The 20,354-nt window shown below is 40.3% G+C and overlaps 1 protein-coding gene across 2 annotated transcripts; it reads right to left on the reverse strand.

The window, feature by feature from the left end:
* Nucleotides 1-410: 410 nt before the first annotated feature.
* On the reverse strand, nucleotides 411-18,709 carry nxph2a (neurexophilin 2a). Of its 2 annotated transcripts, XM_076875193.1 has the most exons (4): nucleotides 18,254-18,709; nucleotides 17,994-18,164; nucleotides 17,691-17,840; nucleotides 411-3,273 (listed from the first exon to the last, which is right to left on the reverse strand). In XM_076875193.1, the coding sequence occupies exons 3-4, from the start codon at nucleotides 17,733-17,735 to the stop codon at nucleotides 2,527-2,529; spliced, it is 792 nt and encodes a 263-aa protein (XP_076731308.1). In that variant the 5' UTR covers nucleotides 17,736-17,840; nucleotides 17,994-18,164; nucleotides 18,254-18,709; the 3' UTR covers nucleotides 411-2,526. The 2 variants fall into 2 exon arrangements, with proteins under 2 accessions (XP_076731308.1, XP_004563169.1); XM_004563112.4 differs by having other exon boundaries at nucleotides 17,994-18,709.
* Nucleotides 18,710-20,354: the final 1,645 nt, after the last annotated feature.

The raw sequence follows: 20,354 nt of genomic DNA on the forward strand, positions 1-20,354 counted from the left end.
CAAAATTGAATTTTTCCCTTATATTGATTGTCGGAAATAAGCGTTGAATGCTGAGAAGTGAAACGTATGTTAACATTCCTTGTAGTTTTCCAGGGGATTTGGGTGCATGCAGCAGGAAAGCGTAGTGTGACTTGATGCCTATAAGGAGTAGGTGCCTCACCCTGATCAGATAAGAGTAATGGAAGCGAATGAAAAGACCCCTGTCCCTGATGGCCACGGCAAAATGGATGTGCTCCCTGAGGTGTACCTCTGGTATCATCCACGCCTGTGGACACAGATTTATTGCCCATTAAAAAGCTACCCTGAAATGTACCTCTTAAAATTGTGTGTTTATCCTGTTGAGAAGTCCTTTCAGGAATGAAACGAGACAACTACGAGCACCAACAGACTAGACCTGACTCGGTGTGACAGCATGCTTTGAGCCAAGTTCAAATAAGGTTTAATGCCATAAAAACCTAAATTGATCTTTACAGTTACATTTTAACAAAATCTGAAATCAAATATTCCAAAATGAAAAGTGTAATTACACTATACACAGAAGAGCTTTTACTCCTATTTTACAAGGGAAACTATTGAAACAATTTTGAGCAAGCAGAAATCAAACTGGGTACAATCTGCAGTTACAAAAAATGAAATCAAAGCAATCTAACCATCAGCTGAAATATGACATTTATCTACATGATATTTCTTAACAAACACCAAAAAATAAGGTACAGTATACTTGATAGAGTTCTCTGGAAAAATTAGGATAATCTGACATCATATACTTTGAAACCATAATCAATAAACACGTTTAGTTTTACACATTAACACACAGCATTTGCACAAAGGAGCAGAACCAAAACATCAACATAGATCAACTCCGAGTTAAGTTCCTTATCGTACACCTCACCTCATGTATAAGGTGATGGAATCATTTACAGCTGAAGTGGAAAGACATGAGATACATCCAATAAAATGACGCTAACAGAAATGTATTCTTTGTCTTTAGTGGCACATGCCCTAACCTAAAAACCCTGGGTATCTCCAGATAACAAAACTCATGCCGTTTAAAATCCGAATGGTTTTTAACAAAAGCTTTAAAAAAAAATTTGAGTGATTTCTGAGTCGAACACATTACACCATGTACTACAAGACTGAATGTTATCCACTTTTACACAAAGTCAGCCAACTTAAGCCTGCTGTACTATTGGGAAATGTCTTATATTTCAAATTTAGTCCCTCTTCTCATTAAAATTGCAGATGGATTTTGTACTTTTGCCTTTACCCCCACCTTTTTGTTTCTCCACTCTTGGTAAATGAAATTTCCCAGGCTAATTAAAGCCTATTAAAGACAGGTAATGTCAGGGCTGGTGGCAGAACCATGACAAAGTGCTGATAATTGTCTGCCAGACTCACTAAATCCACCTGTCCTGCAATTATTGCTTCCCCCTCCCCACCTCTCCTGACACATTAATCCACTGTGGGGCTCACTAGGCAGGCTGATGCCTCAAAGTGCATCCTGCAAACACAGATGTTGGATCTCAGACTAGTTTAGCATACACATGCCTTATGATAATTGTAGCAGAAAACCAACACATTTTAAGGCGCAAACAAGGCTGCAGCCATGTTAAGCTAGGATATGTGCCTACATACAGTTTGTTAGTAATGTATGATCATGCTCTAAAGTTTCTTATGCATTAGATTAGTTGGATGGACTTATTTTGTCATGAGCACTTTAGGAATTGGTTTGAATCAGTCAAGTCACTTGCTTTTAGTCCCCACAAAAGAACGATAACAGATCAGTTTTAAGACCATATTAATTATTCATTCCTTAATGAAATAATTCCATTGATCAAAATAATTTGAAGTAATAGAGACTGTCCTGTCTGTGTTCTGTTAACAGGTATAAATGGATGTTAGCGCCACTTCAAAGGCAATGATCATTTTGACTAATCATTCTTAATGCAGTGATCTTCCAAATGGGATTTCTTTTTTTCATTTTATGCCCTGTTGAATAGCTTTATTAATGTTTAGGTATTGTAATTGTTAACATTATTTAAAGTCCTGTCATATTTTGTCACATTACTATTTAAACAAGGTTCGAAAATTGTTTGAAAATGTTGGCAGGAGTGCAGCTCTTCCAGAAGCCAGCTACACGCTTCCAACTCAGCAGGGCTCCATGCCTATAGTCTAGCCTTGAAGGAAACATCTGGACAACATACTAATTATACCCGTGGTTTACAGAGAACATGTGCTGTTGTGATGTGGTGGATTCTTCCAGGGTTGGTAACTACCTTTTGAATCCCAAGCCAACCCCTAAAGCCAAGTCCCTGTACACCTAACTATCTGAAGTGTTAAACTTGTGTATTTGTGTAGTATATACAAAAGTTTCACCAAATCCCTCCAGTGTGCGTCCCTTCATAAGTCGCACTTCCTGCAACATGTCTCAGGTATTTAGGTATTTTGGGATAAGGAGTTTAGAGCTTGACATTTACATTATTTGAAGATAAAACAAAAGGCTGATGCAGACTAACAACTACTAGGTCACCCTGTTGAGGAGTAAGGTGTGTCACTGTGGTAGTTGTAGTCAGGGCATACCTTCTGGACCAGTTTATAGTCTACACTGTAAAAGGCTATATAGATGCATATGACTTTGAAGGGTTTTGAGCATAACCATGACACATGGCTCTGCGTCTGCTCCTGATAGCACACCTTGGATGGATCAAAGCTGCACAAGGCAGTCTTCTTGTTGCGATCCGTCTTCTCATATTCAATGCGACAGTTGAAAGATTTGGTGTCTTTGGTCTCCAGTGTGGACTGCTGGGCGATCTCAAACTCCACCACCTTGGAAGGTGGCACCAGGCTCACCGACACATTCCCCAGACCTGTGGAGTTGTGGCGGAAGTAAACGCTAAAGGTGCCGTTCCCATGGTCCACAATCTTTCCTGTGATCAGCAAGTTGAGTTTGACAGTCTTGATATTGGAGTGGAAGTCTCCCCAACCAAACATCTTTTTGAATTTGCCAGTCTTGACGATGGGTCTGCGTTTAGTTCTGGCCTGTGCGCCCTGAACATCTGTCTGGTTAGATAACCAGTCCCAAAAGTCCTCCATGCTGTGTAAATATGTCATTTCCCTTATGTTACTCTTGAACTCGGGGGAGCCCCTGGCAAACAAACGCAGGGGGTTGAGGATCCGTGGACTGGCCCCGGTGGGAGATATCTTCTGTTCATTATCGCTGTCCCTCCACTCGATGAGTTCTGTGACTCCTCCATGCACTTTCCTGCACGAGACCTTGATAGGAAACAGAACAGAGATAGATAGAAAAAACAATTAACCAACGTGAAAACCTTTGTGAAATGCAATTTCATTCATTCAAATTCATTGCTTGTTAACGTGACGTGTATAAGAAAGTTTTGACAAAACTCTGTGCAGTCATGTGAAAAGGGTAGATAGCAGCCAAGTGCTGCTAATAATAACTGATCGTTAGCAAGTGTGATCACCTCTATAAATACATTTTAGCAGTTTGTTGGTCTGGAGCATTCAGGTGTATCATAACACAATGCCACGATCTTCCCAGGAGTGCCAAATTCACCCCAAGGCCATCAAAACAGCCACAGCATCAGCTAAAGGTTGGCCCAACTAGGTCGCGCAATGATCCCAAGCATGCCAACAAATCTACAAACTGCAACTGTTTATGTTCACTTCTTAAGAGAACTGCATAAATGAATGCTCACAAAGCTCAATGAACTGAAGCAACACTGTAAATAAGAGTGGACCCACAATGCTGGGAGAGACTGATAAAGTTACACAGAAAACAATTACTTCAAGTTATTGTCCCTAAAGATGCTCATGAATCATGGGGTGTACTTAGTTTTTCTGATATGTTCTTTTTCAGATGGCAGTAGTGTTTTTATACACTTTCATTTAAAAGTGGCAGCCTCAAAGCCAGAAAGTTCTGGGTTTTAACTTCCTGTTCAGCTCAGGGACTTTCTTTGTGGAATTTGACTGTTCTCCTTGTGCTTGCATAGGTTTTTTCTGTGTGCTCTGGTTTCCTCAAAAAAATTTATGCATGCTAGGTTAATTTGTGATTCTAAATTGCCCATAGGTGGGAATTTGACTGAGAATGGTTGTGTGTCTTTTGGTCTTATCCCTGTGATGGACTGATAGCCTGTCCAAGGTGTTCTACCTGTCACTCACTGTCAGCTAAGAGGCTTCCTCTACTACCCTAGTTGGTTAAGGGTTTAAGAAAATGGATTGATGGGTGTTCTTTAAAAACTTTCTATTTGGTAATTCTACATAGATGAATTCACATTCATTATACTTTGCTACTCTGCTTTGCATTTGTCTGTTTCACTGACATGTAGCAGAGCAGAGAAAGAGAAAGGTACATACACAAATAATGAAAAAAGCACAGAAAAGCAGCAAAGCTGCGGCTGTAGAGAGCTAAAATGATAGCGTGCATATAGACAACATGAGCCTATGAATAACTAATATGGTTAATGTTAGATAAACCGTACGCACGATTGCCAGTTCTGAAGAGCAACTTCCACCTCACAAGTTAACAGTAATAGGTTCTTGGGTTTGGTATGTATGAAGTTTCTGTGTTTTTGAGAATTGCCATTGGTATAAAGCATATGGTAAAAACATTTACCCATAGAGTAAATATAAATAAATAATATTCACAAGGCGTCACCACAGAAGGTAGCTCCACATGTTTCATTTGGCAGATTTTTACACCTCCAAAAGGTTTGGGGCTCTTCCTGGAATCGGTTGCCACCTAAAACTACTGCTCTAGGGGCAGTATGGACAATTTTCACATTCATCTTCTAGCATATCCTAAAATCCTTTGTTATAGATATTTATGAAATGATTCATTATGGGTTCATTAATAAAGAAAAGGGAAACAAACAGATATTCACAAATGAAATAAAGATTAAATACAGAAAATTCAACAGCAGCATCTCGTAGTATTGTAAACTCAGTAATAGAATACTGAAGATTATTACAGGTCTGTGCAAGAAGCTAAATAGCATTCACTGGACATCACTTAACAACAACCAAATAAATAAATAAATAGAAAATAATCATTAATATAAATATAGCATTAAAAAGTGCATGCACATGCAAATAAATAGCATGTAATACACTACTGCTAGATAGCAGGGGCACCACAGAAGGGAGGAAACAAGAAGTTTGTATTAAACTGAACACATGATGCACTGATGAACTCAAGCAGATTCTGATATTTAGAGTGCACAGATATTCCCATGGACTTCAGGGAAAGGTGAATCTAAACTTTAGCTCGCATCCACCTATAAACACTCTTCCACGGTAGTGTCATGAAGTACGTACGTATAAAGTGTATACGTATATAAAGTATAGTGCTAAGTGCTAATCCAGACGCAGCAATGAACCGTGATCCCTCCTTGTACCTCAAAGCCGTTTAGCTTTAGGAACGATTCCTGGTCCACTTCAGATAAAGCTTTAATAATTCACAGCAATAAGCTTAGCTAGTTTTATTAGTAATTAGTAGTGCTGGGTTTTCCCCGGGCCCAGTTATAGGGATCACTGAGAGAAGCAGATGTTGAAAGTACAGAGCAGCGGCTGCTTGAATTCTCACAGAGATGCTGCATACTATTTCCAGACTAATTATATTTTTGCTGTAAGCTGAACGGAGGCATATGTGTATAAAGCTAACAAACTAGGTCTGTCTAGCACAATTTGTTTTGTCACATATACCCAAACCTTTCCATCTGAAATGTAACAGGGCTACATTCACCTTAAGCTGTGCTGCTGTGTCTTATAATTACAGCTTTGCTTTACTGTGCTGCTTATGTCCGAGACTGCGGTAACACTTTAATGCCTAAAGCGGAAGGTAATGGCTCGCCTATCTGGATATGTAATGTGAAATCAATGGGTCTCCCACGGACAGTGAGCCCGGCCCATTTATCACCTCTCACAATGCTTAATTAAGACAGTTGCTCCCTGTAAACATGGATGAATGAGGCAACACTGTAATAATGCCCCTATGTGTAGTTCATCACATCCAAAGTCATTTAATCAACCAATTCCAATGGCGTTATTCCCCACTGATACAGCCACTTAGTAATACCTTATGTGAGCTCAGCTGTTAATTTGATTTGACTCTTATAACATCACAACAGCAGATGATGCTAAGCATAAAATCTGCAGGCTCTCAATAGGAACATTTTTCCTCTGCTGTGAACAAGGAAGATTCGGCACTTGTCTTCCCGCCAGCTCAAACTGTTATATCTTTAACACGTTGGGTGTCATGCTGCGCGGCTTCAGAGGTGAAACCAAATTGTCTTTCTGCGTAAATCTCAGGTGTGCTTTGTATAGGATGATTATAATGGAAAAGAGAGAGGAGTTTAAGTATGATGAGCAACTGGGGAAATTGCTGTGACAACAAGGGGATCAGCAGAGGGATATCTAATACTTAAATGCCCCAAGAGAGATGAAGCACTAGGAACTTGAAAGCTGGCACTGACACATAGGCTTTGGTTTCTTTCTCTCTCGCTGCCTCCCTGCACAACCACAGCACCAACACACACTCGAGCACACCTTGTTCATTTAGGCAGCAGCGATGTCTCTTAAAACCGACTAAAGGATTCTGAGGTTTTGTACAAAAAAAGGGGGAAAAAAAGGCAAGGTCTGATGAAGGAGAATCTACAAAAGCTTAATTAAGATTTCTTAATCGGTGCTGCCGTGCTAGAGGCGTTTCAGGGCAACTTGAAACAAGACATTATTATGATAATAACTGTAGACTTATAGAGCTGAAAACACCAGACCTCATTTCAACAGCACAAGGCGCAGTGACTCGTGGCAAACATTACGGATATCTGCTAGTGTGGTTTAGCTTCTTCCTTTTCCTGCATGTCCTACATTAAAACACAAAGACATGCGTGAACTTCAGACACCCCGGCACAGATATCGCGCTTTTACACCACAGCAGTCAGTGTTCTATCTGCCCTATAAAGGACTATGTTTAGTGATACAGCAGTAAAGATAAAGGCCTATGCACCAAACAGTTTCCTGGTAATTTTAATGTACATCCACCAAGATGAGCAAAAACAGTAAGGTATCACACAAGGTGCTAATAGCTGATATTTCCAGTTCACTATCAAATGTCATGCATAAAACACACGGTTCCTCTCTGAAAGAGCACCTTAATCACTCTCATTAGCTGAGCTAAGCCTTCTTTTTTAATAGACACTCCATCTTTAACGTTATAGTGACTAGAATTCTAAATTCAAATAAATAAAACACATTTGGACTGGTAAAAAATGTATATGTATATACATATATAATGTCAGGAGTAAAATGTTTATGCTTGTATATGTTTGCATTCAAAACAGCTTTTTTTTAGGAAATTATGGGGCCATATATAGTTTACAACCCACAATTAAATTTAAACAGTAAAAGACTGTTTAAGTAATGCATTCTTATACATAAAAAAGAATCAGCTACTTAGAGATCTATCAGTATTATCTACTTTATTCTATTTTGTTTTGAAAATGCTTAAATATCTCCAAAGAATACAGAAAAATACATTTTTAACTGAAAAACATTGCACATCCTGACTAAACATTTTTTTGTAACCGACTTTTAAGGACTCGTATTTTTGTCACAGGCTTACATTAAACTGTTAATATTGGCTGACAAGTGGCGATCACATTTTTCATATGTGCGCATTAATTTCCTGCATAAATGAACGGAAAAAAGGTTTTCAAAAATTAATCTTCAACCACATCCTCAAAGTACACACCCTAGTGTAGCTGTTGAAGACAGAGTGGAAAATACACATTTGTGCCTAAGTCAGAGTTGGGTGAATAGTCTATGAACCGCCAGCTTTTACGCTGCTTTGCATGCAGGACTACCTGTTTTTACTGTGTGTAAAAGTGCATTGTTATTATTACAGACATGAACATCTGTGGCTTTTATTTTTCACCTGTCATTTCTACACCTCGGGGGCCTTTTCTTACAGAACCATGCATAAATAGGCAATTCAATCTAATGTTGTGGCAATCAGTACAATCAAGAGCTTTTCATGAAACTTACATCCTGACAGTAGCTTGAGCAGCAGCGAACCACACAGCGAGTCAGGATGAATCAGCCTCGACATTCATCTGTAACGAGCATTATGGAGCTGGCTGCCTGCTTGTCCCGTGGGTAGACATATCTTTTAGAGGCTTGACATAAAGGTAATTGCCATAGTGACCAGAACTAGCCTCTAGAAAGTTATTAAGAAACCAGTGACATCTGGCTTCTGGATCATCTAAAGAGATGCCGTTAAAATGCATTTGGAGAGAGAAGCTGGTGGCAGTGTGTTTGGTTGTGATGGGTTCTGGTCCACGGGCAGGTCTACAGCTTTTGTACTTTGATGGTGACCAAATCTTTCACAGCCTTTCACAACTGACAATGTGGCCAACTCATGATCTGAAGTCTGCTTTTCTGTTTTGGTTTTTAAATCACATTTTTGCTCAGGAAATGAAGTTGATACAGAGGCAAGCTAAACTAATCTGTTTTTGGGTTTTCCATAGCTGATTTTTTTTTTCCCAGTGCATAAGGCTGAGATATGCGTCTGGGGAAAATTGGTTTCAGGCATCTTTCTCACAATAAACAAAATGGGCAATTAACCTGCTCATCAGTGCAAACCGAGCAGTTCCAATGATGCACTCGACTGTTCTTCATGGATTTATCTGTGCAAATTGACCTCACTTTGGTGGTGAAATTCATTTCTCTGCTAATTTTCTGTGTCTGAAGCTTCATTAACTTGATGCGCTTCCACATAGTAAAAATCTGGACACCCCACAAAAATTGCACCGCCTTCGCCACTGCCTTTCGTAATACTTACCCAGCTCTATTGCGACGAAACACCTGTCATATTAGGAGCTGCTCAGCCAGTGCTGCTAGCATTAGACCAAAAAAAAATGTAGCAGAGCTGGATGGACTGCACACTTGCTTTCAAACATTCAACATGACAAGTAGCATCTTTCAGATTAAAACTATTCTCAGCCTGCAATCGTCTGCGCAAAGTCCTTCCTTAGCCATCTTCCTCCTGATGTTACAGGGCATATCATTTGTAATGATTTACACCCAGAGCCGGTTCCATGAGAGGAGGCCCTGGAGGCGCTAAAGCAGCCCACAGAGAGAGTCTACATTCTGCTGAAGAATAGATTGGTGCTCAGATCGCTGGGACAGCCTCACGCTCCAAACCCATCACTTTTAATCAGAGGCCGTCCGGGGAATCACATGGCAGGTGCTTCAGCACTGTGGTGGATCGTAACAGCAAATCGACACACCGGGGGCAGCTTACCAATCACAGGAGGCTACAGTTAGTGAGTGAGTGTGCATGTAGCATATCTGCTACCCCCCAGTATAATCCTTTAGGCCATTACCACCTGACCTCTGTGAAAATGAGACAGACTACAGCCTCTAGTGTCATGACATTCCTGCAAAAGATGTTATAGATCTCAATTTTAATTCATCTTCAGCGTACACAGCTCACATTATTTGTGGTGAAAATATATTGGTACAATTGGTGCCGAGTAGAAATTCAGTGCATTTCTTTAGTGGTTACATTTCTGTGTAGTATATGATTTTCATACTGACTGTAAAGACACTCCTTTAACCACTGCCGTGTATTTACAGAAGGCCAGTCTGTGGCTGTCTACACATTCTGTACAAGTGTTGACGATGAGGAGAGGGCAGGAAGACAAGCTCAAAAAGACGTGATGCTGATGTTTTCATTTCTATAATCCCAGCTGTATCGCTAGCTCTGTATCTACACACTCATCGCTTCTCCTTCTTACTGTTGACAGATTTGCCCGAAACATAGAGGATCATCGCATCGCTATCATAATATGTAACAAGTCCGCTGGCGCTATCAGGATATTCGGTGGATGGGCGAAGAGGCATATCTATGAGTAAAATAAAATCCAACTTTGGTGCTTGAGCACAGAGATAATAATAAGTATGAATATTGGATTTCTTGCTTCGCACAAAATATGTATTGAAACCTTGTTGATTTAATTGCAAGAAAAAAATCCGATGTGTGTGACTTTGCAGATTGTTATGGTGCGTTTCTCCATGTTGGCTTGAAGCAAAGAGAAAAGGCAAACGCAGGCACCCAGCCACATAGAAATCCTTGTTAGTTTTAGGTTGGATCTTTTCTAGCCGTGCAATATTTAATGGAGCGTAACTAAAGCCTAAAATTTGAGAGGCATGTGAAAAGAGAAAAATTGTTACAAATTGAGAACTTTGTGTGCAAAAAGCAGCAGAAAGAAACATAATATATCTGATTGCTTTTCCCAAAAGTTGGATGCATATTTTCATCTATTAAAAATATTACACTTAGTTTTCAGGCTCGCCCCTCTGCCCACCTTTTTTAGGAAGTTAGGAAGAATTGCAGCTGTTGCTTAGACCTTCTGTTGTGTGTTACATCACTGAATATTAACTACTTGAAGCCATTTTTCAGAAATTATCTATGAAGACAGCAGAGGATGAGAGTTAATGTCTTAGAGACGACATCAGCGAGCATTCATCTCAGTGAGAGACACTCTTATTTCCACTACTTGCAATGCTGTTGATCTAAAGCTGACCTTGACCCTAAACCTCTTTTGATGAAAAAAAGAAAGGGTAATATGTCTCAAAAGAGAGCAACTCCAACACCTGCCCACATTCATCTTCAAAAAAAATTCCAAGTATGCCGAATTTAAAGCAGTAGAGTTTGTCTCCAGTCAAGTCCTATTTTGCTTTCACACAAATACAGTGCAACAAATCTGGCCTTGTTGAGTTATTATAGCATCTAAAGCATATTGAACCCAAATTTATTATTTGTGCCTGTTTGCATGCACACGTTGTGGCAAAACATTATCTGACAGCTCATGATGTCACTCGGGGCTGCTTGCAACCTATGATTAGCATAAATTATAGCACGTAATATAACCCTCCTTTGGCTAGCATAAATCATACGATGTGAGCCATTAGTCATGTTAATAGTGTCAGCGTTGTTCTTGTCTGGCTCGATCACACAATCCTCTTTTTCCTCTGCATCTGAAATGACAATGACCGAAACGTCGCCTCGCCTCAAGTCTTTTGGACATTTACTATTGCCACCTATTGCCCTGCAGGAGACAATGTACCAGGCAGTCCAAATAATACACAATTGCTTCTCCTGCCGTGTCGTTGTGGAAACATGCTTCAGCGACTCCTGTTAAACTGAACAAATTACAGGAAATTACACCACCGTTAGCTCGGGCCTGTTATACTTTGATTGCGATGAGAGGCAGAGCCTGTCCTGTTAGAGCCTGCCATGCCAAGAGACGCATTATGTCTGCTCACTTGTCTGACCTTTTGCTTGCAGCCACTGTAAAGCCGTATTTAAGGCTATGAATTATCTGTTATCTGTCAATGCATTTGACAAGAGAAATCACAAAATTTCTGTTCAGTATAATGCAGGGCGTGTCATTCATGTGGGGGGGGAAAAGGTCATCTTGCTATGAAGTGTATTTCATGTGTAAGTCAGTTTCAGTAAGAGTTCATTTAACTTCCTACCAGATCCAATATATTTATTTTCTTTGGGTAAAATTGTTCTTAAGACTTCTTTATTTAAAAAATTACATTTTTGGGAGGAGCCTGTGTGTGTGTGTGCATGTGTGTGTGTGTGTGTGGGGGGGGGGGGGGGGGCATCACAACCTTCAAATCTTCAAATTAACTTAAAACTGGATTGAGCAAAAAATGCTTTAAAATACTTAAAATATGACATTTGATTACCTTTTACAGATGTTTGCAGCTGTAAAAATGTGGAAACCCACATGATAAGTTTAGGATGAAATAGACGTTTACATGCAGTGACTTTAGCAGAATAATAACACATAAACTTTGACTCTGTAGTTCAAAAGACAATGAAAATCATCATCATCTTGCTATAAAATACTCAGTATCAATTAAAATGCATTCTGACAGTTTGTTAATTAACTGCATGAGACACGGGGGTGAAAATGGGATGTTAGTGAGCATGGCTCGGTGTGGAAACTTTGAATCCAGCGATGATGTCTGGTGTTTCCAAAGTGTTAACAAAGATCCCACCAAGAGAGAAGAGAGAGAGAGTGACGGGAGGCTCTGGGAAGAGAGCCTCCAGGTAATCTGGATACTAGTGTTATCTCGCCACCTGCCACATATGACAGCTGCAAAGCCCTGAACACTTCACTTTTAGGCAGACGTTACCTTTCAACGCATCATCAGTTTCATAATCCCCTTACATGGTCAGAGCGCCAACTTCTGTGCTGGCTCCTGACACCTGCCACGCACCTCCGTATGCCTGATAGCTGATAGGGATTGAGAAGGATAATACCACAAAGCACATTGGACTCAGTGTAATTACCATTCTCTTGACTGGTTTTAACACCTTATACTTCGTACGACAATGGTAGCTGTGCTTGTAAAACTGCTCAGCTTAAGGAGGCATGGCGTGTTGTTGTTAAATTAATACTTCAAAGTTCTACTTTTAGGTTTTTTTCTGCTTTCATCTCAGGAAGACGTAATCTAAATGTTTCTCTCTCTGAGCTCCTTTTCTGTGAGCGTGCGACTACCCCAGTTTTACATTTTCTCCTCTTCAAATCCGCGCCGTGAATGATAGGAGTGTTTTATTCCAAAATGTTTTTGCTTGATTTGCTCAAAAGCACGTCCGCTAAATTTGACAGAGCAAAATGTTTCTGTTCTCCGAGCAGATTGCGCCGTGGCTGATTTCACAGAAACAGGGCTCTTTGAAGAAGAAACAAGAGTTGGAAAGACGTTGCTTCCTTTTTCCTCTGAGTAGCTGTGAAGGCAGGTACTTCACAAGAAATATACAAAGACAGAGGGGAGCTGACAGTGCTTTGTTATGGCTGAAAATGACATGTTGAAAAAGAAAAGGGGGCTCAAAGCTTGGAGGCAGAGGAGGAAATGCAAAACTGAGAATAATCAGAAGGGAGATTTATTGTACTTATTCTATAGCTGTCACACTTTTCCTTTAACAGAAAGGCAATACAGTTTTAATTAAAGAGGTCAATCATTTCTCAGAGCTTTGACATGAAATGTGATTGCCTTCTCCAAGAACCACACAGACGGTAATTAACAACTTCTTATGTCAGAGTTTTCAGGAAATTTGAAAATATTTAAAGAAGAAACATCGCCTGTTAAGTCACGATTTCGTGTGATTGCAGTGTGGTAGCTGGTAGACGTAGTGTTAATGTAAATATTTGACTAATTAAAAGAAAAAGTGGCACCGTGGCATCATACTCCATCCCCTCTCTGGATGCGGGCAAAATTTCTTCTTCTCTCCATAAACTGATTGCGACATTTAGTTTTGTTGCAGCACGGCAGTAAAGAGCAATACAGACAACAGTCTTCAAAACACTGGCGCTGTGCATCAGTGAGTGCTGGATGCTTCTGACACTGCAGAGAGGTAATGACAATGCTATAAGGTAGCAGAGCCTCTAGATCTAACACCGCCTCGGGCTGCACATCGCCCATAAAAATTCATAGCTGTGGACCAAGATCAGGGAACTCAACATCATATTAAACATAATGTTTCCTGCACCACTAGAGAGGCTCTGCACTTCATCCTAAACAGTTCACATCCCACGAGCAGCTAGCGGGAAAATAGCCGTGCAGCTTATAATTGTTTGACTAAAGTCTTTAATGGGCCATACTGTGGCGTGATTAGGCTTATTGTCAAAGCAAAGGGCAATTGTGTCATAGCTATCAATCATTTGGAGCTTCTTTCTCTTCATTTCAAGACCTTTATCATGGATTTATTGCCGGTACAAACACAATTATGACTGATGATTGGGAAAGGAGCAGGCTGCGGGGCTCAATACAGTCAGAAGAACCTGTAGTGGCTGCGAGCTACATTTGAGGGATTTCATTCGGAGAAGCGACAACCTTTTCTTCAGAGGTCTGAGACAACATACAAGTTGAGGACTGAAAATGCCACGGACAGTATTGTTTATGAGGGATTATCTAGTCAGGCCTCCTGGCTAGAAAGATTGTGACCCCAATATGAGCACAGATACAGATCAGCTCCATGTAAGCTCCAAAATGATTCCTGGAAGGCAGCGCATGCATACAAGGCCCCTTCACTCTGTCAATCCAATGTTTAATCACTTCCACAGAAATTTCTACTGGTCTGCCAGACGTGTTCTCTCATTTTTTTTTTTCTCTCTCCACCCAATTTCTCTGGTGGGGTTTTGAAGACTTAAGTTCCACTCTTTTTTTTCTCCCTTTCTTACAAGGCAAATCCTGGGAGAGGTTGATGTGAAGACCAGGCAGAGCAGGGATGTGAAGAATATAAACACATTTTTTTTTTTTTATTGTCCAGAGGGAAAGGGAGGTGCAGGGGGTTGGGCGGTGGGGTCTGTAAAAGAGACGAGGACCTTATCACAGCCCAGCAGCTCTGTAATTCGCCGCCATGATAAAGTGGCAGCGCGGAAAACCTTACAAGGCTGGCACAATCCAAAGACGGATTAGGTTTTTCTGACATAAGCTTCCTGAAAAACTAATCAATCAGCCCATGCAGTATTATCAGAAGCGTGAGATTAAAGAGCTGCTCCTAATCCCCCCACTGTACATTTTATTACACTTCCCAGTGTTAGTTGCCTTTAAATATACAATAAATAAATAATAAAACCAAACCTAATTGAGCATGGGGAAGGGGAAAAGGGTTAAAGAGCCCTTAGAGATGGATTTTATGTAGAATTTGTGTTTTGTTATGAAGACAGGGATAAAACTGTTGTCCTTGCCAGAACCCTTTCTGCCTTTGAATAGAGCATCACTGTCTCACTCTACCACTGCAGAGAGGGGGGGGGGGACACAACTAGGGGGAAAATCCTCTGGCAGAATTTTACAGCAATATCTGTGTCTAAAATATCTGATTGTTTGTAACAAAGACTTTTTTAAATATTCGCCTGACCAAATAAGTAAACACATGTTTTTAAATAAATTATTAACTGCAGAAAATTAAGGCTAAATCCTTTGGGAAATGACTCGTAATCCCTTAAATCACTGCACATCAAAGTTGCAGGGATGAACTCCAAGCCTGGCGTGATCTGGAGTACAAGACGCATTCAGCTTACTAGTAACCAGCTAAGCTTCGTCTCGCTAGTGCGTCACACCCATCTTTTAAGACGTTCTTGTCTTCCGCGCTCAGTTCAACCCTGGGTGGTGTTTTCGGTAACGGAAAAGGCAGCAATACATCTAACGCTGCGACTGATCCTCTTGGCATGGGCCATATAGATGCTGTGTTGTGACATAATATTGCCAGAGGAGCTCTCACCCTGGCAAAAAGACATAAAGGCGTAATAGACTTTGTCAACGTCTCCTAACACTTAATCCCAAGCAGAGTTGAAAACCCCACTTTCCCTGCGTGCAGTCTCTGGTATAGACGTAGGGCAGGACGGGCTGAGATGGCAGAGAGCATGGCTCTCAAATATGTTTCATCTTCATCTACATTGTTCTGCTGTCATTGCACAGAGGATAACTGCAGCAGATGTCAGGGGGAAGAATGGATTCTCCCAGGATGGCTTTGACCCTCTTATTTGTCCCTGGGGCATGGCACAGATGCTGGGTCCAGGGTTACATTTTCACCGTTTGATTCATGTTCTAAGCGCTTTTTAATTGAATGTGCATGTGACGAGCGATGGGAAAAAAAGTGTGATTTTATCTGGGGGTCTTTGAGGATTTGGACCACTTTTTCAAACTCTGGATTTTTACTTAAAACAAGAAGCTTAAAAATTTCATATCAAGGGGTTTAAGTGTCCTGCGTGCAATCCTCTATCACAGAATGCTTCTCGGGTTCAAAATCTGGCCTTGCGCTGATGGGCGTTATCCTTGTGCATCTTTTCAGTGGTTCATACACTAACAAAAAAGAAATCTTATTCATACATCATGATATATTGCAGCACGTATTCCATTCCTTTGCTGAGGGTCAGATATTTGGGATTTTTTTGAACCTAAGAAGGTAGGGTAATATTGATAACGGCCACTACATCCCCAGTCAGACATTGGTGAATCTGTTGGGAGGGAAGCTACTGAGGCATACAAAGAGAGCCTCTCCAGGGAGGCAGTCTGTCTCTCTCTGGAGGCACAGCTCCCAGAAGGCACAGGGCTGATTACAACCGCAGCCAAAGCAGACAGCACTTTGCTGCTGCAGCTGCACAGTTGAAGGCTATCTTTAAAGAGGTCCTCTTTGAGGATGGCACAGATGTGAAGAACTTCTTCGATCCCATGGCATTTTCGGTGCAAGTTTGATCATGGCAAGAATCCATAAAGCAAGGATGAAAACGCTAATACCCTCGCTGTATTCAACTATCTATAGGGGACAACATCACGATATGATGGGGGTGGGGAAAGGGCAGGAAAGGCCTTTATACTCCCCAAAAGCTCATGAACTTTCTTCCGAGTGCTTGCTGCATTAAAACCTGAACTAGACTACAGAAAGATTACGTCTAGAAGCTTAACACAATCATTCTCTGGTAAATACTAAATAATTTTCTTTGGATTAACAGGGACATCACCGTTATCATCAAGCTTTTAAAATCCCTGGGTTTTTCAATTTCCATCTATTGTTCTCAGTTGTCTTGAAAGGGGAAAAAGTAATAATAAAAAAAGAACTCTGGCCCCAATTTGAGAGCAAAGACACTTAAAACAGGTTAGGGGTTCAACACAGACGTCTAATGATTCCAGTGATCACCAAAGGTGCACCTGAAGGGATGAAGAGGCAGGTTGCACTTTCAGATGAGCTGTGATTGAGAGAAGCAACACACCCAAGGACATAATACTGAATATAAACACTGAAAGAAAAGAATATTTAAACTTTGCAAACCAGCACAAAAATTAATAGCATATTTTATAAAATATCTTCAGTAGATTTTTTTTTTACCTCGGTAATTCTGTGTCTCTATTTAGAATATTACCTAATTGTTAATTCTAACCTATTACCTTTTGCAACACTCTGCTTGTAATGTAAAATTTCCATAGCTGAGAAAGCTGATGGTCTTACAAAAAGCCACAATATCAAATAGAAATAATAAACTCAGATGCTTTTATGGTAATTAACTGCATATTGTAGAATACATGATGCGCATTAAAGCAAAGCTGGAGTCTTTCCAGGATTACTAAATGCATTATGTTTGCATTATGTTATTCATTGTGTTTGTTTTTACCATATTTTTCAGTGGCTACAGAAAAGAAAGAAATGATGCCATTTCTAAGGGTATTAAATTATTTACTATTTTATGGATTTAAAAAAAAACACATGAAAAGTATTTCACTGAATAGTGTGCGAGCCCTGATAACATAAAACAATTAAGCTTATCCCTGTAAGACTGAATGAGGAGTTCTGCTCGGCAAATGAATTTGCTCCTGATGACTGTGCCAAATAAAATTTCATGCCAGGAAATTATTCAGTTTGGCACAATGTGGAGATAGACAAGTCTTGCACAGCTGCGTGATAAGGATCCACATAAAAGACAGGCCAACAAAACAAATATAAGCAAAAGAAGTTTAAACCATTACCTAGAGTGAAGAAATAATTATCTCGTAAGAGTCCTACAGCATAATAAAAATGCTTCATCTCTACTTTTTCGCAGTCGGAGACATGCTTCTGCATAATTAGCCTCTTTTCATTCACTCATCTCACTCCTCACCTGGTGCAGGAGGAAAAACAACAAGAATGTTTGCAGAGGACTCATCTTCAACGACTTGTCGACTTATTCAAGATGAGCGGGGATTAAATCCTCTCTGGAAGATTTGGAGAGGTGAAGACGCTCATGGCACTGAAACATCGCTATGATCACCTGCAAGAAAGAGAGAGGGGGGGGGAGAGAGAGAGAGAGAAAAGTGGAAATATTTACGTCGTTAAATCATTTAAAACGTCTCTTTTTAATTTGGAAATACATCAAAGATGGAGGCAGTGAATTATTCAAGAAATATACTAAACTTTTCCTTACCGTTTCGTAAAGGCAATACCTCACTTATTTCGGTAAGGCGGCTGGGATCATCCTCTCTCAGTCCACGTTCAGCAAAGAGACCTAAAATCCTCTCAAAACGTCTCTCAGGATGTCGAGGTACTTTCCCCCGAGCAGCTGGGACTCTTTGGCTCGTCTGTAGTAGTGAAGCGCCTACATTAAGCAGTTCAGATGTAACAACGCTCCTCTAAGTTTAGAATCCAGGCAAAGCGAAATAAACTGTGGACTATATTTTCCCTTACTCAATCCGGAGCAATGTTGGTCTTAAGTTGTCAGTATGCGCAGTAAAACACAGCCAAGCGTGCCCGTATCCCAGTGCCAGGACTGCAGTCAGACAGACAATAGTCAGCTCGCTGTCTTCGCTTTTAGGCTCTGCTTGATTTCAGTGCGCAAAATCCTCTTCTGCGCGTCTGGAGACTCCAAGGTCGGCGCGCATCCGTTCAGAGACTCAGACCTAAAGATGTACCTTAGAAGTCTTACTCTCTCCATCTAAGAGACAAGTAAAAGCTTGATGTCACCGTTGTCCGGTTTTGTTCATCATAGCGCGCACGTGTTTAACCCCTTAACGTTTAGATGGTTCATCGCAGAGAACAGTTATGCCGTGATTTTCGTTGGAAGTTTTGTGTGATGACTCGAATGCGTACATGTCCAGTTATATAAGAGTGCATGCAAGCCGTGTTTAGCAGAATGTATAGAAAAGCCTTTAAAATCGTTGCATGTATTAAACCCATCTTGCAAACGCAAGATGTGTGGACATTCCTGTTTGCAGCAACCAGAGACACTTATTCTTCTGGAAACTCAGCTGATGCTGCAATCCTGACCACAAAGTGCAGGCAACAAAAGGTCAACCGCTGTGCAAGTACAGAGGGGTGATAAATGAAAACACACAACAAAAAGTTTCTTAGGCGTTGAGCCATCACATGATGCCAAAACATCTTTGGCACTGAATGTGCACATCTCCAAAAACTCCAGTGGAGGGATGAAACAACCTTTTTCTAAAAGATGTTTTAAAGATGGCGGTGGAGTGGAAAGGAGCGTTAGGTGTGTTTCGATCGGTCAATTTTAAAGTCCACAGCTTACACATTGCAGATCATTTTCATATCAATCTAACCGCTTGTTGACCCTCATCTGGAAGAGACCACTCCCACCTGAGTAGAAATCTTTCATTAGAGAATAAAAAGGTAATTGCTCATGATAACTTTGTATTGATTAACAGTGATTTTCTGTAAAAGCACAAATGGAACCAGACCGCAGAGCAAAATCCTTCAACTGTTAAATAGAGCTGCGGAGTGTCCTCCTCACTGCTGGGGCCCCGTGGCTGTGCAAGCAGATTTTCTACAGTGACTAGTATTGGTTTAGCGATTCTTTTGAATTTGGCGCCATCATGTGGTTAAAGCGAAAAATGTCGCTTTACAGAAAAGGCTGCAGCAGCAGAGTAGAGGTGAAATTAGTTTGTACTAAAAGCATCAGTTTGTATCTTTTCATTTCAACTAGCGAATATTTGAATTTATTAAAATTTCTATGTAAACATGAATGCGTGACAATTATTTTGGCAAGAGAAGGTTTGTGCTTGAGAAGTTAAAGTCCAAATATGAAGGTGAAAGAATGAAACCCAGTAAGAGCAGATCAGCACAATATGTTGCTGAGTAAGCCATCAAGGCAGTATCAGATCAGTGTGATTGTATCACCTTATATTACTTTCTTTTCTATCCCACAAACAGACTTTATGCATGCATACACACTCACACTATGTTTTAGTCGTGCTATAGGCTAAATCTTATTTAGCCGTATACAAATGAGCTGGATTTTTGTCAAGAAAAATTCTTACATTAAAATGAAACATGTACTTCTAAATTGTACACTGAATACCTGGTGTCAGGTGTATTACAAATAATTAAATCATAGAGTTAAGTGACCTCTTCATATGACAACACATCCTTTTACTGGCTCTCATTGAAGGGAGAAACTGAAAGAGATAAACCAAAGGAAAACAATTAAGAACAGTGATTTAATACTGTTCCTATATCAAACTTTGCACTTTAGAGCCACCAGCATTTGATTTGAAATGTTTCAATACAGGCAATCCTCTCTTTTTCAGGAAAACAGTGTAAACAGTGCCCCCTCAATCTTTACTTCACATGTACCACAAATACTTTTAATGGTGTGCTGGCTGCGCACGTGCAGGTTTAACTGCCATGAGGTGGATCAAATGTCACTCTCCTGAACATTAAACTCATATCAGTTTTCCTGCTACCTTTCATAACACCTGGATTTCAGCCATCGGGACTCTAAAACTTCTAAAAGTTCCCTCATAAGAATTTGTAACTAATTAAGTCTTTCACT

This window comes from Maylandia zebra, linkage group LG16, assembly GCF_041146795.1.
Source record: "Maylandia zebra isolate NMK-2024a linkage group LG16, Mzebra_GT3a, whole genome shotgun sequence".
In the NCBI taxonomy this organism is placed as follows: Eukaryota; Metazoa; Chordata; class Actinopteri; order Cichliformes; family Cichlidae; genus Maylandia; species Maylandia zebra.